Consider the following 20,782-nt stretch of genomic DNA (forward strand, 5'->3'; position numbering starts at 1 on the left):
TCCGATCGGAGGCGACCAAGGGCCGGGGACGGAAGCACCACCTCGCTCGGGAGGAAGAACCAGAAGTGAATCATTCGGTGCGACGGACGCTCGAGCCGGCCCGCTGCTGCTTTTCTCCTGACCCCTTTCACGTGACAGTGGATGGGAGAGAATCCTCAATTTTTTTATTTTTGGGAAAAGCCCGAAAAAGAGTTTGGTTTTGTTTTTGCCCTCGTTAATATCCTTTTTATTTAAATTTATGAAATTTTAAAATAGCCTTTATTAATATCCGCTAGAATATTTCTTGAAATAAAAATTTAATTAAATCGAATAAATTAATTAAATTGATCGAATTTAAAATTTTAATTTAATTATTTTAAAATTTTAATTATTTTTTTAAAAAATCAGTTAATTTGATTTAATTTTAAAATTTTTTATTTGATTAAATCGAATAAATTAAATAAACTGAATTAATTAAAATAAAAAAAATAATTTTTAAAATTTTAAATTAGTAAATTTATAAATTCTTAATTAATTAATAAATTATTTATAATATTTAAAATTTTGATTAATTCGATCAAAAATTAAATTAATCGATATTTTATTGATTTGATTTGTTTGATTTTTATTTAAAAATTTGATCGGTTCGATTAATTTAAAAAAATTGATTTAGTTCAATTTTGATTATTTTGATTCGATTTTAATTGAATATTTAATTCTATCAATAGAATTTATCATTCTAACAGTCTCATGGTTGATTCTATAATTATTTATAAAAAAGTAAATTAAAAAAAATAATGAAAGATAGTATGAAAAAGTTCAATATGAAATTAACATGACACATCTATATAATAGGTCCCACATCCATATACAGTATATATATATATATATGCAATTGAGCGTGTCATATTGATTTCATATTAAACTTTTTTATATTATATATTAATTCTTAAAAAAAAAAATTATGATTGTTCACGATAGAGTTAAGATTAAATCCAAGCCGTAGATTGAATGGATGATTTGCTTTAGGGATAGATAGAGAACGACATTATTTATTACTAGAGCATTCCTTGCCAAAGAGCTGCCTGTATAACTCTCATTGGCACCGACACTGGCTAACAACGTGCGTCCAACGGAGTTATTATATAATATAAACTTTTATTCACTAGATTATGTTTGGTATGGTAGAATAAAATATAGAATATAATTATAATTAGATTGACTTATTTATTTTTAAACTTTTGATTATAATAATGGAATGTTATTACTAGTTTAATGTTTTATTTTACATCGGCATAATAAATGTAAAAGGAATAATTTTTTTATAACGGGATGGTGTAATTTTTTTAATAGTGAATTTAATTTATATATTTAATTTAATATTTTTTAGTTTTTAATACATATACATCTTAATATTTTTAATTAAACTAATCCAGTTGGCACGCATTAAGCAATCTTATTTATTAAGATTGATCTATTTCTACCCTTACAGTTACGCCAACGACACCGCCACCGACGCCTTTTTCTCTGTCGCGGCTGGCCCTTACACCCTCCACAATTTCAGTGCTTCTCTTGCGGGATGCTGCAAGATCCGCCTACATCACCTGGGAAGAAAGTGCTCAAAATAATATAATCACCTGGGAAGAAAGTGTTAAGAAGTTTGAGACAAAAAAAAAAAACTTCTTGGTCTGTTGTCGGGAAAAAGAGGAGTTCATAATTAAAATAATGAGTTCGGAATAAACCTTTAGATTAGCTGTTTAAAAAAAATATATACCAATTAAAATTCTAAAATTGTGTATGTAAAATCACGTTTAAATCCAAGCCTAACATTCAAATGACAAGAAGTTATTTATCCCTTAGCTTGCACGGGTCGTAATATAATCCATATTATGTGCGATCTAAAGGGTATATCGACATGTGGTAGAAATAAATAAATTTTCATTTTTATTGATAAAATTATAAAAAATTTTATTCTTTATCAGAATGAGATTGAAAACTAACTTAATAGAATCATTAAAGTAGTTCGGAGTAATTAAAATGGTACAAGATGACGAATTCTTTTTTCTATTGAACTCTAGACTACTAGAGTACATATGAAGGGAAGCTGTGTTAACAACTAATTACCTTTTGAATAAGATACCCGAGAAGATAATAGATAAAAACCCTTATAGTTGTGAAAAGAAGACAATCATTTTACAAATACTTACGAGTGTAGCGATGTCTAACTAAGTTTTGGTGCATAATCCAAAAAAGATCAAGATAGGATAAAAAATTATTGATTACATATTGATCTGGTATGGGTCTCGGACGATGACGTGGATATTTTATAAAGATGGGGTTGAAAAAATGTAGGAAAGTAGGGTAAGCATGATGATCAATTTAATTTTTTATTTCTCCATGAATATAAAAATCCGACCTCCCGTTCCAGTTTCGGCATGCTTCCTACAGCATGTGTCGACCTCCTGCTCCGGTCTTGGTATGCTTCTTACAGCATGTGTCGACCTCCTGCTCCGGTCTCGGCATGCTTCCTACAGCATGTGCCGACCTCCTGCTCCGGTTTCACCATGCTTCCTGCAGTATGTCCCGACCTCCTGCTCCTAGTCTCGGCATGCTTCCTGCAGCATGTGCCGACCTCCTGCTCCGGTCTCGGCATCCTTCCTACAGCATGTGCCGACCTCCTGCTCTGGTCTCGGCATGCTTCCTGCAGCATGTGCCGACCTCCTGCTCCGGTCTCGGCATGCTTCCTGCAGCATGTGCCGACCTCCTGCTCTGATCTCAACATGCTTCTTGCAGCATGTGCCGACCTCCTGCTCCGGTCTCCGCATGCTTCCTGCAGCATGTGTCGACCTCCTGCTCCGGTCTCGGTATGTTTTCTACAACATGTGCCGACCTCCTGCTCCGGTCTCGGCATGCTGTTGGCAGCGTGAGCCGACCTCCTACTTCGGTCTCGATATGCTTCCTACAACATGTGCCAACCTCCTGCTCTGTTCTTAGCATGCTCTTGGCAGCGTGAGCCAACCTCCTGCTTCGATCTCGGCCTGTGCCCGCGTGTTAGTATTGGGTCGAAGCCGCAATGTTCGGTGGGCAGCTGTGGCACGTGATTCTTATCTAGAGACAGGGTCATCCCGTCTAAACTAGGGAGCACAGAGCCAATTCTCCCATAGAAGTAAGATCGTATTCTCAAATTTATATATAAACTGACAGAATCTTTCTAGGACAGAGGAGGTATGTCAGACTATTTCTCAAACAGATACTAATATTTCAGAGATCAACCACTATAAAAAGGTAACTCATATCCATGGGTATAGGTACGCACGCATAAACCCTAACTTCCCCAAGTCATTAATCTCCTTTCTCGCGCTAAACCCTAACTTGAGCGTCGGAGTGACTTACCGGGACCCACTTTCGGTGTCATTCTAACTCTCTTTTTGAATACTTTACAGGTCACTTTTCCTCTCCCCATCACTTCATCTCAGGAGCATGTATGTCAGTAATCCTTGAATCGGTATTGAAACCTATCCATGATATATTGATCGGAATACATATGTATTAGATATGCATATAGTGCATATGAGTTTTTTATATATGAATCTCAAATTTTAAAAATATATGAGAACTCAATTATTAAATTAAAAAATATCTTGTTCTTTAAGCCTGTGTTTCCAAATGAGAACTGGCATTTAAGCCTGTGTTTCCAAATGGAAGCAACTTCCTCAAAACGAGCCATAAACCATAAGAGAAAAAAAAGATGATAAACCAATTAAATAAAAAAATCATTCGAAATAAATTTTATGACTTTCATATTAAAAATAATTGATCTCTAAAATTATTCAGAAATAATAAACTATTATTCATTAGACCATAAAATAAAATCATATTCTTTAAAAAAAATAGATTGTTTGTTTTCTTGTTAAGAAGAAAACAAACAGGTTGTTCTTTTAATTATTTTTATTTTATTCCGTGGGGATTTTATTGTGTGAACTAATAATCTTAATGTCGATCGTTTTTCTTGTCCTTTCAAGTAAAAGTGGCCGACAGGTGAAAATTCAAAGGAGTGGGATTTGGTTTGAGGAGAAGTCAAATTGATTGAAACTATACAAATAAAATCCATCTCAATTTTGTGAAATCATATATATTTTCCTTTTTTTCTTTTAAATAAAAGGACTTGGAGATGATGAGAATTTTTTTACAATTCCCTTGAATGGGACATTATAAATGAAACTAAATCAGGAAAAAAAGGTTCTTGTTTTAAGGAAAAAACATTCTTGCTTCTTTACTTGTTTTAGTCATCAAGGATCTTTCTGGTAAAAAGACAGAAAAGCATTCAGCGTGGAATCTCCAAGTCTTCCCTTGTCGTCCTGCTGCCACCTGCCCGCGGTATTAATAAAAAAAAATATTTAAAATTGGAAAAATCATCATCATCGGCAATTTAAAACGATCAACCCGCCTTCTCCAACATTTTCGTTTAGCCTCGTTGCAGAGTAGTGCAAAGACCAAATCTTGTTCGAGGTTTTGAGCTTCTTTTCTGCCATGAAGAACCCTCTGATTCCTCCCCGCACCCTCGTCTGTGCTGCTTTCATAATGCTGCTATCAGTGGCTGCGGACCGTAAATCCTCAATCCTCCTCAACTGCGGAGCTCCAGCGCCAGACTCGGACCTCGACGGAAGAAGTTGGACTCCTGACTCCGGTTCCGAGTTCGCTCTCCCCTCGAGCAGTGAGAGTGTCGCAGCTCCACAGCAAGCTTCGTCGGTGCCCAAAGTTCCGTACTTGACGGCGCGGGTATTCACTTCCCCTTCCACCTACTCCTTCCCTCTCGCCGTCGGTCGGGTATTCCTCCGCCTCTATTTCTACCCTTACAATTACGCCAACTACACCGCCACCGACGCCTTTTTCTCTGTCACGGCTGGCCCTTACACCCTCCTTCACAATTTCAGTGCTTCTCTTGTCGCTGATGCTGTAAACTTCGACTACATCACCCGCGAATTTTCCTTGAATGTGTCCGCCGGCGTCCTGAACCTCACCTTCACCCCCTCCTCCAGTTCCGATTCTTTTGCCTTTATAAACGGTATCGAGATTGTGCCCATCCCTGACATCTTTGGCTCCGCCAACTCTATCCTTATCACTGATAATTATGGGAATTCTATCCCTTATGAGATTGATCCAGAATGGGCTATTCAAACTGTTCACCGGCTCAACGTGGGTGGTCGCGCAATATCCCCCGGCGAAGATGAACTGTTCCGCTCCTGGGAAGATGATTCAAAGTATATTTTCGGCGCTGCTTTTGGCGTGACATACTCAAATGATCCAAACGTGAGCATCGCATACCCCCCTCAAGTTCCGACTTACATTGCGCCGACTGAAGTCTATGGCACAGCTAGGTCAATGGGTCCAGATGCAGGAGTGAATTTGCAGTACAATCTTACATGGATTCTTCCAGTGGATGCTGGCTTCTACTACCTTGTCCGCTTTCATTTCTGTGAGATACAGTATCCCATGACCAAGATAAACCAGAGAGTTTTTGATATCTTCATTAATAACCAGACAATGCAGAAAGATGCTGATGTTATTGCTTGGAGTGGCAATATAGGTGTCCCAGCGTACAAGGATTATGTGGCGTTCACCATGGGAAGCGGGCAGATGGACATGTGGGTTGCTCTTCATCCTAACGTTGCAACGAAACCAGAGTATTATGATGCCATCCTAAATGGGCTAGAGGTCTTCAAGTTGCAAGACATCGGCAGCAACAGTTTAGCTGGTCTTAATCCAGAATCGGTTAGCCATCAAATTGTCGACGATCCTAACAGGGATATGAGCAGGAAGAATCATAAGGTTGTTCCTGCTATTGTGGGTGGGGTTGTTGTCTTGCTTGTTGCTTTTTGCCTAATTCTATTCTGCAGGTGCCAAAGGAAGAAGAAAGTCATCACTTACCAGGAAACTTCTAGTTGCTATGCCTCGCCAATCCCTTCTAATGTTTGTCGAGATTTCTCCATTGCAACGATCAAGGCTGCCACAAAAGACTTTGATGAGTCTCTTCTTCTTGGGGTTGGTGGGTTTGGGAAGGTCTATCTTGGGGAGATCAATGGCATGGGCATGAAGGTTGCAATCAAGCGTAGTAACCCAAGGGCCGAGCAAGGTGTCAATGAGTTCCATACTGAAATTGATACACTCTCAAAGCTCCGGCACATACACCTTGTCTCTTTGATCGGCTGCTGTCAGGAGAAGTGTGAAATGATCTTAGTCTATGACTACATGGCTCGTGGTACACTTCGTGATCACCTCTATAATTCTCAGAAGCCACCACTTTCATGGAAACAAAGACTTGAGATTTGCATCGGGGCTGCACGAGGCTTGCATTACCTTCACACAGGCGCAAAGCATACCGTCATACACCGAGATGTCAAGACCACAAACATATTGCTAGATGAAAAATGGGTCGCCAAAGTTTCAGACTTTGGACTTTCGAAAACTCTCCTGACCTTGGATGACACCCATGTCAGCACAATGGTGAAGGGAAGCTTTGGTTACCTTGATCCTGAGTACGCCTGGAGTCACCGGCTCACTGAGAAATCTGATGTTTACTCTTTTGGGGTTGTGTTGTTTGAGGTCCTCTGTGCCCGGCCTGCTCTTATGCACATGCTTCCAGATGAACAAGTGAACTTGGCTGATTGGGCAGTTCACTGTCATAAGAACGGCAACCTTGTCGACATCATCGATCCCTATTTGAAGGGTAGAATGGCTCCAGAAAGTTTTGACAAGTTTGCTGAGACTGCGGAGAAATGTGTGGCTGATGCTGGGGTGGACCGACCTTCCATGGGCGATGTCCTTCAGAACCTTGAATTTGCCCTCCGGCTCCAGGAATATACAACTGAAAATGCAATACCTACTTCAATGGTGGAATCAAGCACGACAACCACTGTTTCCAAAATGATCAGAGAAAGGAGCTTTGCTAGCGAGGCGCTGCCGTCTAAGAGATCCCACAGGTTGTCTTCTCACAAGTCTCTGATAAGAGCTGATTCTTATCCTTGACTGTTGGATTAAACATAGAGGACACAAATGGATAAGCCTTTATCTATGCATCGAAGTTGGTACTCAAGTTGACTCCAACTGCGTGAGATGATACAAATGATACAATTTGTGCAATTTACTTTTCATTGTGTTTACGCTTTTTCACTAGATTTAAGGATGTCTATAACGGATTCCACCTTTTTTACAGAAGAAAAAGGATGTCTATATGGTCAAGCTTTTGAACCATATGCACTACTAATAGTAGGTTGTATTTTGTATTTACAAGCATGTTGTAAAATCTATGGTTAATTTCATGTTTGCTTATCGTGTGTTCCCTGGTGATGAAGCTGAAATCGGTCGACGACGTGGATGCTGAAGTTGAAGTGGACCTGAAGTCCGGCCTGCACAGAATGATAAACGCAAGTCTTATACTTGAATTAACAGAATAATTACCATTAAGATTAAATCTCGATCTAATGCATATTACATGAAAGAGGATTTATATTATTGGATATGGATTCAATGTGTAGATTCAATAATTTGATTTGTTAACTAATAGATAGTTAACGGCTTATGAGCTTTTAAGTAGATGATCTCCCCAAGATGGACCAGGGTATATAAGGAGGAAGTCAAACTTATATGGATTTCTTTCTTCTTCTTTCTCCTCTCTTCCTCATTGAGGGGGAACTAATTTAGTTGTTGTCCATTCCTATAGAAGACTCTATTAAACTTCTCTCGTGATAAATAAGGAACAATAGCTTTAGTGCTGGATTCAGATCAGTATTTGGAATGTTATTGTTTCAATTCAGTTTTATTTTGCTTTATAGATGATGATAACTATGTCATGTCATTGATTTTGTTTGATGTATCTTATTGCTTTTAATTGATATTAGAGCTTAGGATTGTTTTATCATCATTTTTAAGGCATAAGGACCTACTATTGATGTTTGACTATTACATTTCAAGCCAAGCGGGTGAAGACAAATAATACTTTTATTCGGTCATTAATCAATAGGTGTAATATCGTCCTGAGTCGAAGCTCTTACTTTGGACAGAAAGGATGAAAATTTTCATCCATCTTCTTTCTCCAACAATCTCCAATGTGATAATATTTTTCATTTCCCTATGATAGTATTCAGATACATGCTCAGTTTATTAAAAACAATTAATGCTAAATTATGATTGTAGTCAATCCGTTATATCATCAAAAATAAATGTCTAATATAACCTCAAAGCATCACATGAGGAAATGAATCTATTTCAAAAAAAATTATATCTAATATATACCTTGACAAATCTCAGCTCAGATTTCCACTTAAACTTGGCAATTAACACTCGAGCAATTCGACACTCAGAATCGATCGTTGATATTCGAACTTGACAATTGACACTCAGTTAGCACTCAGATCGCTTGATAATTGACCTACTAGGACTGTTCAATACTCGACCTACTCGATTGGACCACTCAATAGTTAATCCACTCAAACTGCTTGACACTCAATCTACTTAGTCCGATCACTCAACAGTCAACCCACTCAGACTGCTCGACATTCAACTTACTCAAGCCACTTGATAGTTGATCCACTCGACAACTCCGACACTTAGTCTACTCTACACTCAACAAGGTCGATACTCAATAGCTCAGTCCACTTGGTACTCGATTGATTCGGACATTTGATAGCTCAGCCCATTCGGCACTCAGTTAGCTCGTACGATGAACACTGCGCTGGCTGTGTAGTTGCTCTCGATCAATATATTTAATTTAAAGACTGCAAAGGATTAGAGTTCAGAATTTTGAAGAATATAACTCACTCTTGATGCTTTTCCAGTCGAAATTGATCTTACATTTGCTTTGCTTACTTGTTGCTGCTTTGGGTGTCACGAGCATCTAAGAAGCGAAATAGTGGGGTTTCAGGAGCAAGAAATTCTTTAAATAAAACTTTACTGAAAACACCATTATATTGTTTAAAGATAAAACACCATTATACTGAAAACACCATTATATTGTCCCCGGGGCAATAGTGCAACGGTAGGACATCCGAGTTGTGACTCAGGGACTCGCGGTTCGATCCCCAGCTACGGCGTATTTGTAAGAATTTTCTTCCAAATGGAGAACGCAATCAAAGGATGTTGGGCATCTAGATTGGCCGTCGTATGCGCTTCCCGATTTACCCTGGTGGTCTGTGGGAAACTTCCGTTGGACCGGGCCAGCCACCCCCAGGGATTGAGTCCATGAGACTGACTGAGATTTATCATTTTTTGTTGAAATGTCTTATCCCAAGTGGTAAGCATGGAGACATGTGTTGCTTGAGGTTTCGAGTTCGAATTCCTCATAGAAACATGTATTTGTTGACTGAGGTACTGCGTGATTCAAGTCTTAGCAACATGTATTTATTGGCTGAGGTGCTGTTGAGGCAGTATGCTCTTATCAATCTAGTGGTACCGCGCCTCCAAAAAATCCTTAAGGGGGTTTTCTGATATGGGGCCGTTTCGGCGGTGGGGCCGATCACTATAAAAAATTTACCCACTACAATTTTTGTTGAAGTATCTTATCCCAAGTGGTAAGCATGGAGACATATGTTGCTTGAGGTTTCGAGTTCGAATTCTCATATCAACATGTATTTGTTGATTGAGGTACTGTGCGATTCAAGTCTTAACAACATGTATTTGTTGGCTGAGGTGCTGTTGAGGTAGTATGCTCTTATCAACCTAGTGGTATCGTGCCTCCAAAAAATCCCTTAGGGGGTTTTCTGATATGGGGCCGTTTCGGCGGTGGGGTCGATCACTATAAAAAATTTACCCACTATAATTTTTTTGTTGAAGTGTCTTATCTCGAATCCTCATAGCAACATGTATTTGTTGACTGAGGTACTGCGCGATTCAAGTCTTAGCAACATGTATTTGTTGGCTGAGGTGCTGTTGAGGCAGTATACTTTTATCAACCTAGTGGTACCGTGCTTCCAAAAAATCCTTAAGAGGGTTTTCTGATATGGTATCGTTTCGACGGTGGAACCGATCATTATAAAAAATTTACCCACTACAATTTTTAGGACTGCTAAGGTAAAACACATGCATCAAGCATAACAAAAGGAATTCTTTGCGGGACCTGTATTATCTAAATAAAAGTTTTGATGAGTCATTAATTAGAATCCAAGATAAACCATGATTTATGAAGAATATCAAAGCAAATCTATAAAAAGGGGAGTCTGAAACATACTATCTTTATGATTAGATCCATTTCGTGAAATTGCTGGATCATTTTGGCATGTCCTTGAAAAAAAATTGTCAGGACACCTAACCTTTTGGCAGCCACATGCATTAGTCAGAGAGTTGAGGATATTTCTGGATGATTTGTAGATCAACAGCGTATGATTGTTCCTCTTTCATGTGATATTATATATATTAAATCGGAAATAATCCAAGTGCATCATTTATTTTGATCTTTTAGTACATTATATTTGATGAGGTAGAATGTATCTCAGTGTGCGTGGGACAGAGGAAGAAATCCATATTTTTAAAAATAATTCAGGATTAATTTTGAAGATAAAAAATAAATTTATATTTACAGATAAAAAATAAATTTCTACTCACGCATGCCGAACTCTACATCATCACATCCGTTCATCGAGAAACTCCATCATCTCCGCCGTTCTTCTCGGTCAAGCCGAGCAAATGAACTGACGGCGTGCATGTGATAGTGACAGGAACGGACGGCAGGCGTCACAATTGCAAACGACGAGTTTTGCCAGAACGAGGAGGGAACGCTGTACAGGATCTCTCCGCACCATAATTCGTCGGATCTTGCCCTTTCTTTCGACCTCGTTCTCATTCCCTTCCTTCGCTCGGGCGTAATAAAAATGGGGGGAGAGGATGGTGGGAAAGCTTGAGGTCTTTTTGGATCTTTTCGCCAAGGTCCTCTGCGTCTCTCTCTGTCTCTTGCTTCACTACCCCTTTTACTGTCCCTGATCTGGTGGAATCATGCTTCCCGTGGAGCTCTGACCGGTTTTCTCTTGGGGATTCGACTTCGATCTGCAAGGTTCTGTTTCCCTCTACTTGCTTGATTTGTTTACTTCCAACTTTGGTCGATTGGAAAGTTGGGAATGTTGCCAGGTAGAGAGATAGCTTCCTCATTCTTGTGTTAGAGTGAAGCTTTTTTCTGCTGACCGACTCGTTCGTTTTGGAGTCGGTCGTTTGTCTTTATTCCAAAAAAATTTGGTGCGTAATCGCGTTAAGATTTCTCTGGGAGACGAATGTTGGTTGTTCTGATTTATGTTCTTATTATTTACGCTAGCTCCTTGAGTAAGTTGGATGGTCGAAGTTTTATCTTTCACTTTGCTATCTGATTCATGGAAACGAACAAATCATAGCCTTTACGTTTTGCTACGTATTCTTTGCCACTGTGTTGACTACTCTAGAGGATTCGTGTTCACCACACTAAAGAGAATTTGTTTTTCTATTCATCACTATTAGCTTCTGAGTCGGATGTCTAAAAAACTGTCTTGAACTGTCATGAGAAGAAGATCCAAAACAGAATACTTGTTTTGTTCAATTTAGTAAACAGAATGTAATTTTCTGTATTTTTGTCAAATTTGGTTGGCATCTAATATGTTATTTATTAGACTTGTATTTTACTGAAACGAAACAAAAGTTAACTGATAGCATAAGTATGAGCTAGAAATCCTAAATGGAGACTAAGTCCATGTTTCCTTCAGTGGATACTTGATGGATGACTGAGCAGTGGATAAGTTAACAGATGGATGATCGTTTTGCTGTTTCCTTGAATAGATGAAGAGGGAAGACAATTAATTCAAATGGATGAATTTGAGCATCCATCCTTCATAACATCCACCCAAAATCTAAACAAAACAAATCAAAATTTCTATTTCTATCCTTGTGCTTAATTTGATTTTGCTGTTGCTCTCCCTTTCCCATTATTTTTCTTTCAGTGGAGATAGAAGCAATCTTGACATTGGATTATGTTGGCTATGGATTGCTCTCATGGATCATCATTTTTGTGTTTCCTTGAATTGGTGAAGGGGGAAGAGGATTATTCAAAGGGTTGAATTTGAGCATCCATCCTTCATAACATCCACTCAAAATCTGATCAAAACTAATCAAAATTTTTACTTCTATCCTTGTGCTTAATTTGGTTTCCTGTTGCTCCCTTTCCCATCATTCTTCTTCCAATAGCGATAGTGGCAGTACTGACATTGGATCATGTTCACTATATGGTGTACACGAGCACTATGATCCTAATTGTAGCGATAACCTTGTGGTTGCATTGGGTGAGCATGTTGCTCCTTGATTCCTACATCCACCATCAAGGTTGGCTTGCTTTGGTTTTCATGCTGTGAATCACAATTAGGTATCTAGAGGAGAAGGATCGATAAATTAAAGAATTGACAAGTGGTCCTTGGCTCGAGGAGGTGGTGTTGTTGGTGTTGTGACTGAACAAGTGGTTGCGGTATGAGATTGTCACTCATCAGTCAATCCATCACCAGGTGGTCCAGCTGTGATAGAGTAACAAGGGTGTCATGTTCGATGATGAGTGCCTGGAATTCCTTGTGAAACAATATGAAGGTGTGTAGTAGCTTATCAAGACAAATCATCAACCGGAGGGTGTCAGCATTAGAGTCTATGGTTGCAAATAGATTGCTGAAGATGTCTGAAAGAGAAACGGTGAAAAAGAAGAGCAAAGAAATCTTTGATATAATTCTCATTTGAATATTCAAATTATCTAACCTCCCATGTATATATCCTCTCAAGGAAACAACTCACGTACATGTATATTTATATTTTACCTGTCTTCCTTATAATCTAGATTATTTCCTCTGAGTATGGTAGACCCTTTTGCAGGCTAGTCAAGATACCCAAGTTTCTTTAGAAACTCCCATTACTTATTTTTGTGCCACAATGTTGGATGCAACTGATAGCTGCTAAGTTCATCTCAGAGAATGATATTGTTGTATCTAGTTAAACAGCTTTTATGCCCTCTCCTTTTTTCACATTTACATCTCTGTTCTCTATGATTAGTTTTCTTTTTCTTTCTCATGCTAAATTCACCTACCAGATTACAGACATTAGTTTTCAGTGCTTTATAGGATCATGCACAAATCCTAATTCCTAAACATAGTGTTTCTTAGCGTTTTTGCCTACTGAAGTTTAATTCAGTAGGCAGAATGATACAACTTAATATTCTTTAACAAATTAGCAAATATCTACAACATGCTTCTCCATTTCTCTTGTTATTTGTTTGTGTTGATCTTTCCTTATAGTCTACTAACTGAGGATAATTTAATTGATTTTAGGCGGTCTTAACTTCTAATGTCTTTACATTCTCACATTAGGCTGGCAAATCCAGTATAGTCCAAGTTGACTCACTGACTTTACAATGACCTGACTTCTTTTGTCATTTTTTATTCTTGTCTACAGCCTCAATGAGCTCAACAATTTCAACAAGGAACATTAATCCACCAATGAGGATTGCCTCATCAGAACCACCACAGTCATGGCTATCTTCAACTCCTAGTCAAATGGACCCAACTGACTGTGATGATAGTAATCAAAGTGAGCTGCTATCAGTGACTTGGAATCAAGACTATGGATGCTTTTCAGTTGGAACAAGCAATGGTTTCAGGATTTATAACTGCAACACTTTCAAAGAAACCTTTAGGAGAGATTTGAAAAGTGGGGGCTTTGGCATTGTTGAAATGTTTTTTCGTTCCAATATCCTAGCTCTTGTAGGCAGTGGTACCAATACTCAATATCCACCTAACAAAGTAGTGATCTGGGATGATCATCAGAGTCGTTGCATTGGTGAATTTACATATAGATCTGATGTCCGAGGAGTGAAACTAAGACGAGATCGTTTTGTCATAGTTCTTGAGCATAAGATTTATGTATATGATTTCACAGACTTGAAGCTACTTCATCAAATAGAGACTCTATCTAATCCTAAAGGACTTTGTTGTCTCTCACATCATTCCAGCACCTCTGTGTTGGCATACCCTGGTTTGCGTCAGGGAGATGTCCGAGTTGAACATTTTGGTTTGAAGATGACAAAATCTTTTAGTGCTCATGATTCTCAGATATCTTGTATGACTCTTACCTTGGATGGGCTACTTCTAGCCACTGCAAGCACAAAAGGCACATTGATCAGAATATTCAACACCATGGATGGTACACAACTGCAAGAGGTAGAACTTCAAGCTTTGCCTTATGCTACTGATCTGATACGAAGTAGAACAGGTTCCTTATTTTGGTTGCAGTGCTCAAATTTTATTGGAAACATTTGGGCTGTGAGATATTTAGAAAAAGTCCAACTCTTTTCCTTGCTCCCAATGCTTTTGCTATTCTCTTAGGAAAGTATATCCATTAGTATCTTGCTCAACCTTTTTTGCATAATCAACCTTGTATCTTTCATATGGTTTTGAATGTATAATCCACATTCTTACAAGCTCACAAATTAGTCAATGATTGCTAGTTGTTTAAGGGTTTTTTTTTGTGAAAAAAAGCATAAGGGTTCTTTTACATGTTCAAGACTTTACTAGAGCTAAGTTATTTTATAGAGTGAGTTAAGTAATTGATTTATCTAAATGTTGGATTTTTAGTGTGTTTAAAGTTGCAATAGTCTAGTGTGAGACTGTGAGTTAGATTAGCTGGTTGTTTAGCTTACTTTATGTCTTATTTTTCCTTTTTTTTCTTCTAATTTTGGGAAAATGCTTGCTAAAATTTCACAGTTGACTACATTAAAGTTGCTTCCCTCCGGTTTCTTTAAGGATATTAAACTTCTAACTATGCTTTAAAGCCTGTCATCTGCATAGAGTATGAGAGTATAAATGCGTCACTTCTTAGTGTTATGAAGTTATATGTTTTTATTTTATTTATTTATTCATTTGCATTTTCTTTCATTCTGTAACAATCTGCCATCTTAGACTAATACTGTCTGTGATGAATATTTGCTTATTGACTGGTAACCATATTAAATTGTGTTTTGACTCATTTTATGTACTTATATATTTCTTGTCAATAAAAGTATAGGTACGCAGAGGACTAGATAGTGCTGAAATATATAGCATTGCCCTTTCTCCAAATGTACAATGGCTGGTTGTTTCAAGTGACAAAGGAACTATTCATGTGTTTAGTCTTCGAGTTAGAGTGGCTGGAGAAGATGCTTCAACCCAGCTTGCATCTGCTCAAGCTCCAGGAATTGTTCATCAGAACTCTTCTAGTAGTCTCAATGCCCTTGTATCTACAAACACTGGAACAAATACCAACTCGTCACTTTATTTCATGAGAAGTATGCCATTCATGCCTAGGCCACTGTTTTTTCTTTTCTGTGTTGTTTATGATGGGAACAATACCTATTAGAATAATTCCACTGATTAATGGATTCGGTTTGATTTGTTTTCTTAGACGCAAAAAAACCTGTTAGAATATCTATTATAGTCCAGGAATGTGTCAAGAATTGTTGATTTGTGGTGGTTCTGACTTGTGTGTTACAGCTCAATAGCTATTTAAAAATATAAATCATATTTATTGATCTGATTTTCGTTTACTTCTTTCAACATCTATTAAGGGTATACTAACAATTCCTTGAATTAAACTATTATTCAATCCTAATGGCGCAAAGTGTCTTTTTGACTTTGGGTTTAAAATTCAGGCCTAGAGTTCTCATTGGATAGGACTCAGATATTGACTGTCTAACCTTTTTAGATAAAAAAGATTGACCGAAAGAGTTTGTTTAGATAAGTCCATACTTGTGGAAGAGTAATAGACAGCACTAGAACAAAGAGAAGGACAATGTGAATATTTAATTTGAAACTTCAGATCATTATTGTATGGAAGACCACATTACCAATTTGCCAGAAGGTGTGAACCTGCTGAGTGCTAGCGACCGTAAGTGAAACTGTATGTCAAAGCATTCGCAGGGCTGAAGTTTAGATACTCATACCATAAAAACCATATCAATGATTTTGGTGATTGATTGTGTGCCTTTAACACCCATTCAATTTTAAAAAATAATACCATTGTTCTACATTGAGTTTTTGGTTCATAAAGGAATTTGACCAAACGGTTCTACTGTATGCAATAAACAGCATAGTTATTAGACTTGTATGATTCACGATTCGAATTGAACTATTCAATTTGATTAGCATTGAAAAAGTTCAAACCATATGGGTGAATTACTAGTGAAGGCAAATATTGAGAAAGAAGCTGAAGAGGAAAAGGAAGACTATGATAGATCCAGATAATGATATCTTGATGTAAATAATAATATCCCACGTGAACAGGATATGGAGTGACATGTGTCTTTTTGATTTTTTGTAAATGTAATTCAGTCATATAGAAGATAGATAAAACTTTAGTATATTTTTTAGAGTTAATATGACTATTTTATTATTTGTGACATTGTTTATTAATGTAGATGCTAAAAATTGTTAAATATGATATTCTTACAAATTATAGTAAGATATTTTTTCTTCTTATTTATCATTTGAACATTAATCTTACAATTCATGATTTGTAAAATCACCAAAATGATTGACTATTTGACTATGCTCTTCTATATGATTCGAGCCTTACTTTTAATTACCTTGTTTTTTAATATGAAAAACTGATTTTTAGATACTTGAATTTTTGTTAATCTGTCGAGGATGCCTGTCTTCATGCCTTCTCTAATTGGGTGGTTTGATCAGGTGTCTTGCCTAAGTATTTCAGTTCCGAATGGTCTTTTGCTCAGTTTCACTTGCCAGAGGTCACCCGTTATATTGCTGCTTTTGGATCACAAAACTCAGTTATGATTGTTGGCATGGATGGCAGGTACTAATCATGCTACCTTGTACTAAAAGCAAAATTGGTGGATTTCTTCCATTTGCATGTCAGGTTTATCTTCTCTAAGATATTTTTATACACCACTTAATGAAATATTACCAATTGTATGTTATCCTTTGGTTAAATAAACTCCAGATGAATGATATCTCAGCATACTTATCTGATATTGTGCTGAAAGCTATTGCCTGACATTCTTGGGTAATTAAATGTTTTCTTAAAAATAAGAATACTAGCTAGAAGAAATAAGTGGAAAGAACACAAAGGAGATAGGTGAACGAAAGGTCAATAACCTTTCTTAGGTATAGTTGACTTGATTTAACCTACAATTTTTTTATCATGCTGATTTCTCCACAGCAACATGAATTTTCTTTATTCCTGACATGGCTCTGCCAAGTTCAATTTAAGTAATCTTGTTCTGTGAACTACTTATGCTGTTTTGATATCAAATTTAAGTTTAAACTTTGCCAGTACATACAATCTAAAACTACGATCCAAAACTCCGTTTGATCGTCGTTTGATGGTATCCATCGTATTGAAATTTCTTAAGCGTCAATTTGTTCCAGCTATTTGGGATAGGTACATGTATCTTATCCTTGCATGGCACAGTTGAATTTATGGACCATTCTGTTATAGATTTCATGTAGCGTCTCTTAGAATAAGTAGTTTGTAAGAACAAAATTTCTTCATTACAAATTGTCCTTTGTCTTTTTGAATGGAAGATCTTGGTGCTTGTCTTTGAGTCTGTTTCTTGAGTGTTTAACTTATAGTCTATTATGTCTGTTAACTTTTAGGTGTAAGAAAAGCGAGAAGTTTATCTAGAACTGAGAAAATGGTATTGTAATTTGTAACTGATGTAGGCAATTTCGTACACTTGTTGGTGCTTGACAATTCAACACCACTAAAGGTAAGGTTAGGTGAAGAATAATATATATTAAAAGTAAGGCGTCAGCTAAGGAAACACATTGCTTTTATGAACACACTGCATGGCTAATTAGGGAGGGTGCCACCTTCTTATTTGCAACTATGGAAATAAGTCACCTAAATAAGATACAGTTCTAACCTGGGAGACAAGAAGGTCTTCAGATATTGTGGAGAAGCTAGAACAAGAGTTAGATGGAAGTAAGAGAGAAAGAAAGGAAAGGAGGGAAGGAAACTGAGAGAAGGAAGCGTTGAATGAAAAAGTAAATGCTTACCTTATATAAAGAAGGAAAAGAAACGAGAGAAATTAAAAACATCTTGTTATTCCTCATTTTTGTGTTCTTCCTCAAATAGATTTTCACTCATAAGTGTAGAAATATGATGAAGTTTTGTTGTCATCTCTAGCCATGTCACTTGGCATTGAGAGACACATTAAGTTAATGGTTGGATACAATATTTGCATCTATCACAACTACACTTGACTCGTCTATGATAACCTTCGACCAATCTGCTTGCGTCCCTCCCTTAAACTATAACCATTACAGCAACACCTTGCTTAAAGAGTGGGCAGACTAGGAATTTGACTAGTTCTTCTATTGGTTTGTACCATTTCTTGTCTCACAAAAATATAAATAATGTGGTTTAACAATCTATCTATGAATCGTTTTGTTACCTTTTAAAGTTGCAACATCCAAGTAATGTCTTGTTAAAAGTTTCATTAAATGTTTGCTTGCTTGCTGAAGGAATCATAATGATTAAGTTTTTTTTTAAAAATAAAAATTTAGAAGATGAAAATTTTAAATTATTTTTATTGGGTTGTATTATATTGCTTTTAAATTTTATCTTTGTTAATTATACTGGTATTGGATTGAATTTTATTATGAACTCTACATATGTCCTCTAATTTCACCATTTTATATCAAAAAAGTCAGTCAAATGATTTATTTTCTTTGTGCTAAGATCTCTCCTTATTCTATTTTTTCTTCCTCCAGCTTCCGTAGGTGCAGCTTCGACCTAGTGAATGGCGGTCAGATGTTACAGAAAGAATACGTACGATTTTTGGAAACTGATACCCGCCGGCGGAAGTTGGCAGTAAACTGATCTTTTTTCTACAATATCCACTTCAATATCATCTAGTGGCCGCCTGTGTTGTCCAAAATATGCTGTATCTTCCAAGTTTCTAAATCCAATAAAAAGCTTCTGCATAATGATATGTGCAGGCATCGATATAATTTTAATTTCTAGTATACCCATATAACCTGTAAAAAAGAAAGCCCACTTCTCATCTTTGTACAGTTGTTGAATTGTAGACCCAAAACTATATGGCCATGTTAAAAATTTGATCTGCATATGGTAGTTGAGGTTTGATTAGCATTCGATACCATGCTTCATTCAACTCCGAAACAGAATGTCAAGGTATGATCTAAATGTTCCATGACAATTCTTTTGTTGGATGCCTTAGATCACACTATTTTGTTCCTGTATAGCATGCTTGTTACATCCCCCACACGACTTAAACCTGCAGAGAAGAAATTTTACTCTCTGGGGCTTAAATTGTAATAATGTAATATAACATATTACAGGTTAAAAAACTAATATTCAGAGCTTATCATTATTAATTTTCATAGTTTTACACTTGGCTCCTCTCATAATTTGCTCTTATTACATCTCGACTTGTTTTTCGACATTAGCTGCTGCTGCCATTGTAAATCATAATACAAACCCTTAGCATTCTTCAAGTACATGTGATTCATCCTTGAACTGCAATTTGCAGTCAGTGAAAATACAAATGCTGCAAGTAGTGGTTTTGTTTTTTTGTTCTTTTTTTTTTTCACTCTGAGTACGTGTATCTATCACTGCGAGTGGCATCACTTCTGGTGTTAACTTCCCTACTAAGAAGCATCTCATCGTAAGCTTGGATGGGAGCACCATTTGCATGTTCAACAGAGGTGGCTGATAAATATGCTGAATTTGGTTTCTCTTTCAGTTCATCATCCTTCAGTATGTTCTCGATCTCCTTTATTATATCGTTCATCGTTGGACGATCCTCTGATGAGTCTTCGACACACTGCAAAGCCAATTCCACAAACCTCCAGAAGCCAATGAGACATCCATCTTCAACAAGAGCTGGATCAAGTATGTCTTTCAGGCCATAGAGTTCTTTCTCACTCTTGTCCAGTCGTGTCCTCACCTCGCGAACAATGTATTTGCCCTTCTCTATCGGCATCCTCAAGTTGATCAACTCCATCATTACGACCCCGAAGCTATAAACATCACTTTTGGCTGTCAATTGTTGGGTCATGAAGTACTCAGGATCAAGGTAACCCTGTGGAGATCAACCTAGCTCTTTGAATATTGCATCATTGTTAGGAATGCTAATTTGGTTAGAACACCAGGAGGTAGAGATGTTACCAGTGTTCCCTTGACGGTAGTAGAGACGTGGCCTCGATCGCTGTCCAACAACAACATTGAGAGACCAAAATCAGCAACTTTGGCAGTTGAGTTATCATCCAACAGAATGTTGCTTGATTTGACATCCCTGTGGATTATCGAAGGTTTAGCGAGATCATGGAGATAAGCCAATCCCCTAGCTGAGTCCAAAGCTATATTAGTCTTCTTTTCCAATCCAATTTCAGAATATTATTTCCTGCAATTGATAGAAGTTACTGCTGTGAGGGTGGAAGAAAACAGCCATGGCAGATTAAAATTCCATCAGAGGCAGTGTTTGGAGATTCTACCAGACAAGTTATCAGATAAAGTTCCATTGGAGATGTACTCATACACCAGCATCCTTTCGCCCTTTTCGAAGCAGAATCCTACGAGTTCCACAAGGTTCTTGTGGTGCACCCTGGACAACATCTCGATCTCAGTCTTGAATTCAAGTCCACCTTGTTTGGAACCCTTCTGAGATCTCTTGATCGCAACTATCTGCCCATCTGAAAGCTTTCCTTTGTAGACCTGAAAAATGATATATGAAGCACCTGAATGATATCTGGTGAGGGTTACCGATCTTAAAGGCAATGGAATAGCAAATTTCTTACCTTTC

The 20,782-nt window shown here is 37.3% G+C and overlaps 3 protein-coding genes across 3 annotated transcripts in view; 2 read left to right on the top strand and 1 right to left on the bottom strand.

The window, feature by feature from the left end:
• Positions 1-4,509: 4,509 nt before the first annotated feature.
• On the top strand, positions 4,510-7,135 carry LOC141843906 (receptor-like protein kinase FERONIA). The gene is made up of 2 exons (XM_074731928.1): positions 4,510-5,055; positions 5,134-7,135. Exons 1-2 carry the CDS (start codon positions 4,510-4,512, stop codon positions 7,003-7,005), a joined length of 2,418 nt encoding a protein of 805 aa, XP_074588029.1. The 3' UTR covers positions 7,006-7,135.
• Positions 7,136-10,744: 3,609 nt separating this feature from the next.
• LOC141843851 (autophagy-related protein 18d-like) lies at positions 10,745-19,110 on the top strand. Its single transcript, XM_074731868.1, has 5 exons — positions 10,745-11,020; positions 13,417-14,180; positions 15,025-15,283; positions 16,683-16,806; positions 18,729-19,110. The coding sequence occupies exons 2-5, from the start codon at positions 13,422-13,424 to the stop codon at positions 18,835-18,837; spliced, it is 1,251 nt and encodes a 416-aa protein (XP_074587969.1). The 5' UTR covers positions 10,745-11,020; positions 13,417-13,421; the 3' UTR covers positions 18,838-19,110.
• A 457-nt stretch (positions 19,111-19,567) lies between these two features.
• The window catches only part of LOC141843908 (leucine-rich repeat receptor protein kinase HPCA1-like), a 3,568-nt gene continuing 2,353 nt past the window's right edge, over positions 19,568-20,782 (bottom strand). Inside the window, exons 2-4 of the mRNA XM_074731929.1 lie at positions 20,480-20,694; positions 20,149-20,275; positions 19,568-20,062 (exon numbers count right to left, since the gene is read on the bottom strand). Of these exons, the coding sequence (XP_074588030.1) occupies positions 19,568-20,062; positions 20,149-20,275; positions 20,480-20,694 (837 nt within the window). The remainder of the gene's footprint in view (positions 20,063-20,148; positions 20,276-20,479; positions 20,695-20,782) is intronic.

Source organism: Curcuma longa, chromosome 13, assembly GCF_044706935.1.
Source record: "Curcuma longa cultivar G26 ecotype Majalengka, Jawa Barat chromosome 13, ITB_CL_G26_1.1, whole genome shotgun sequence".
Lineage (NCBI taxonomy): Eukaryota > Viridiplantae > Streptophyta > Magnoliopsida > Zingiberales > Zingiberaceae > Curcuma > Curcuma longa.

Bases quoted from the DNA above. Each gene is read 5' to 3' on its own strand.
- LOC141843851 (XM_074731868.1), top strand. From the start codon at position 13,422: ATGAGCTCAACAATTTCAACAAGGAACATTAATCCACCAATGAGGATT. The intron at 14,181-15,024 runs GTAGAACTTCAA...ATAAAAGTATAG, and splicing joins ATGGTACACAACTGCAAGAG to GTACGCAGAGGACTAGATAG. The intron at 16,807-18,728 runs GTACTAATCATG...TTCTTCCTCCAG, and splicing joins ATTGTTGGCATGGATGGCAG to CTTCCGTAGGTGCAGCTTCG.
- LOC141843906 (XM_074731928.1), top strand. From the start codon at position 4,510: ATGAAGAACCCTCTGATTCCTCCCCGCACCCTCGTCTGTGCTGCTTTC. The intron at 5,056-5,133 runs GTGCCCATCCCT...ATCCCTTATGAG, and splicing joins TTATAAACGGTATCGAGATT to ATTGATCCAGAATGGGCTAT.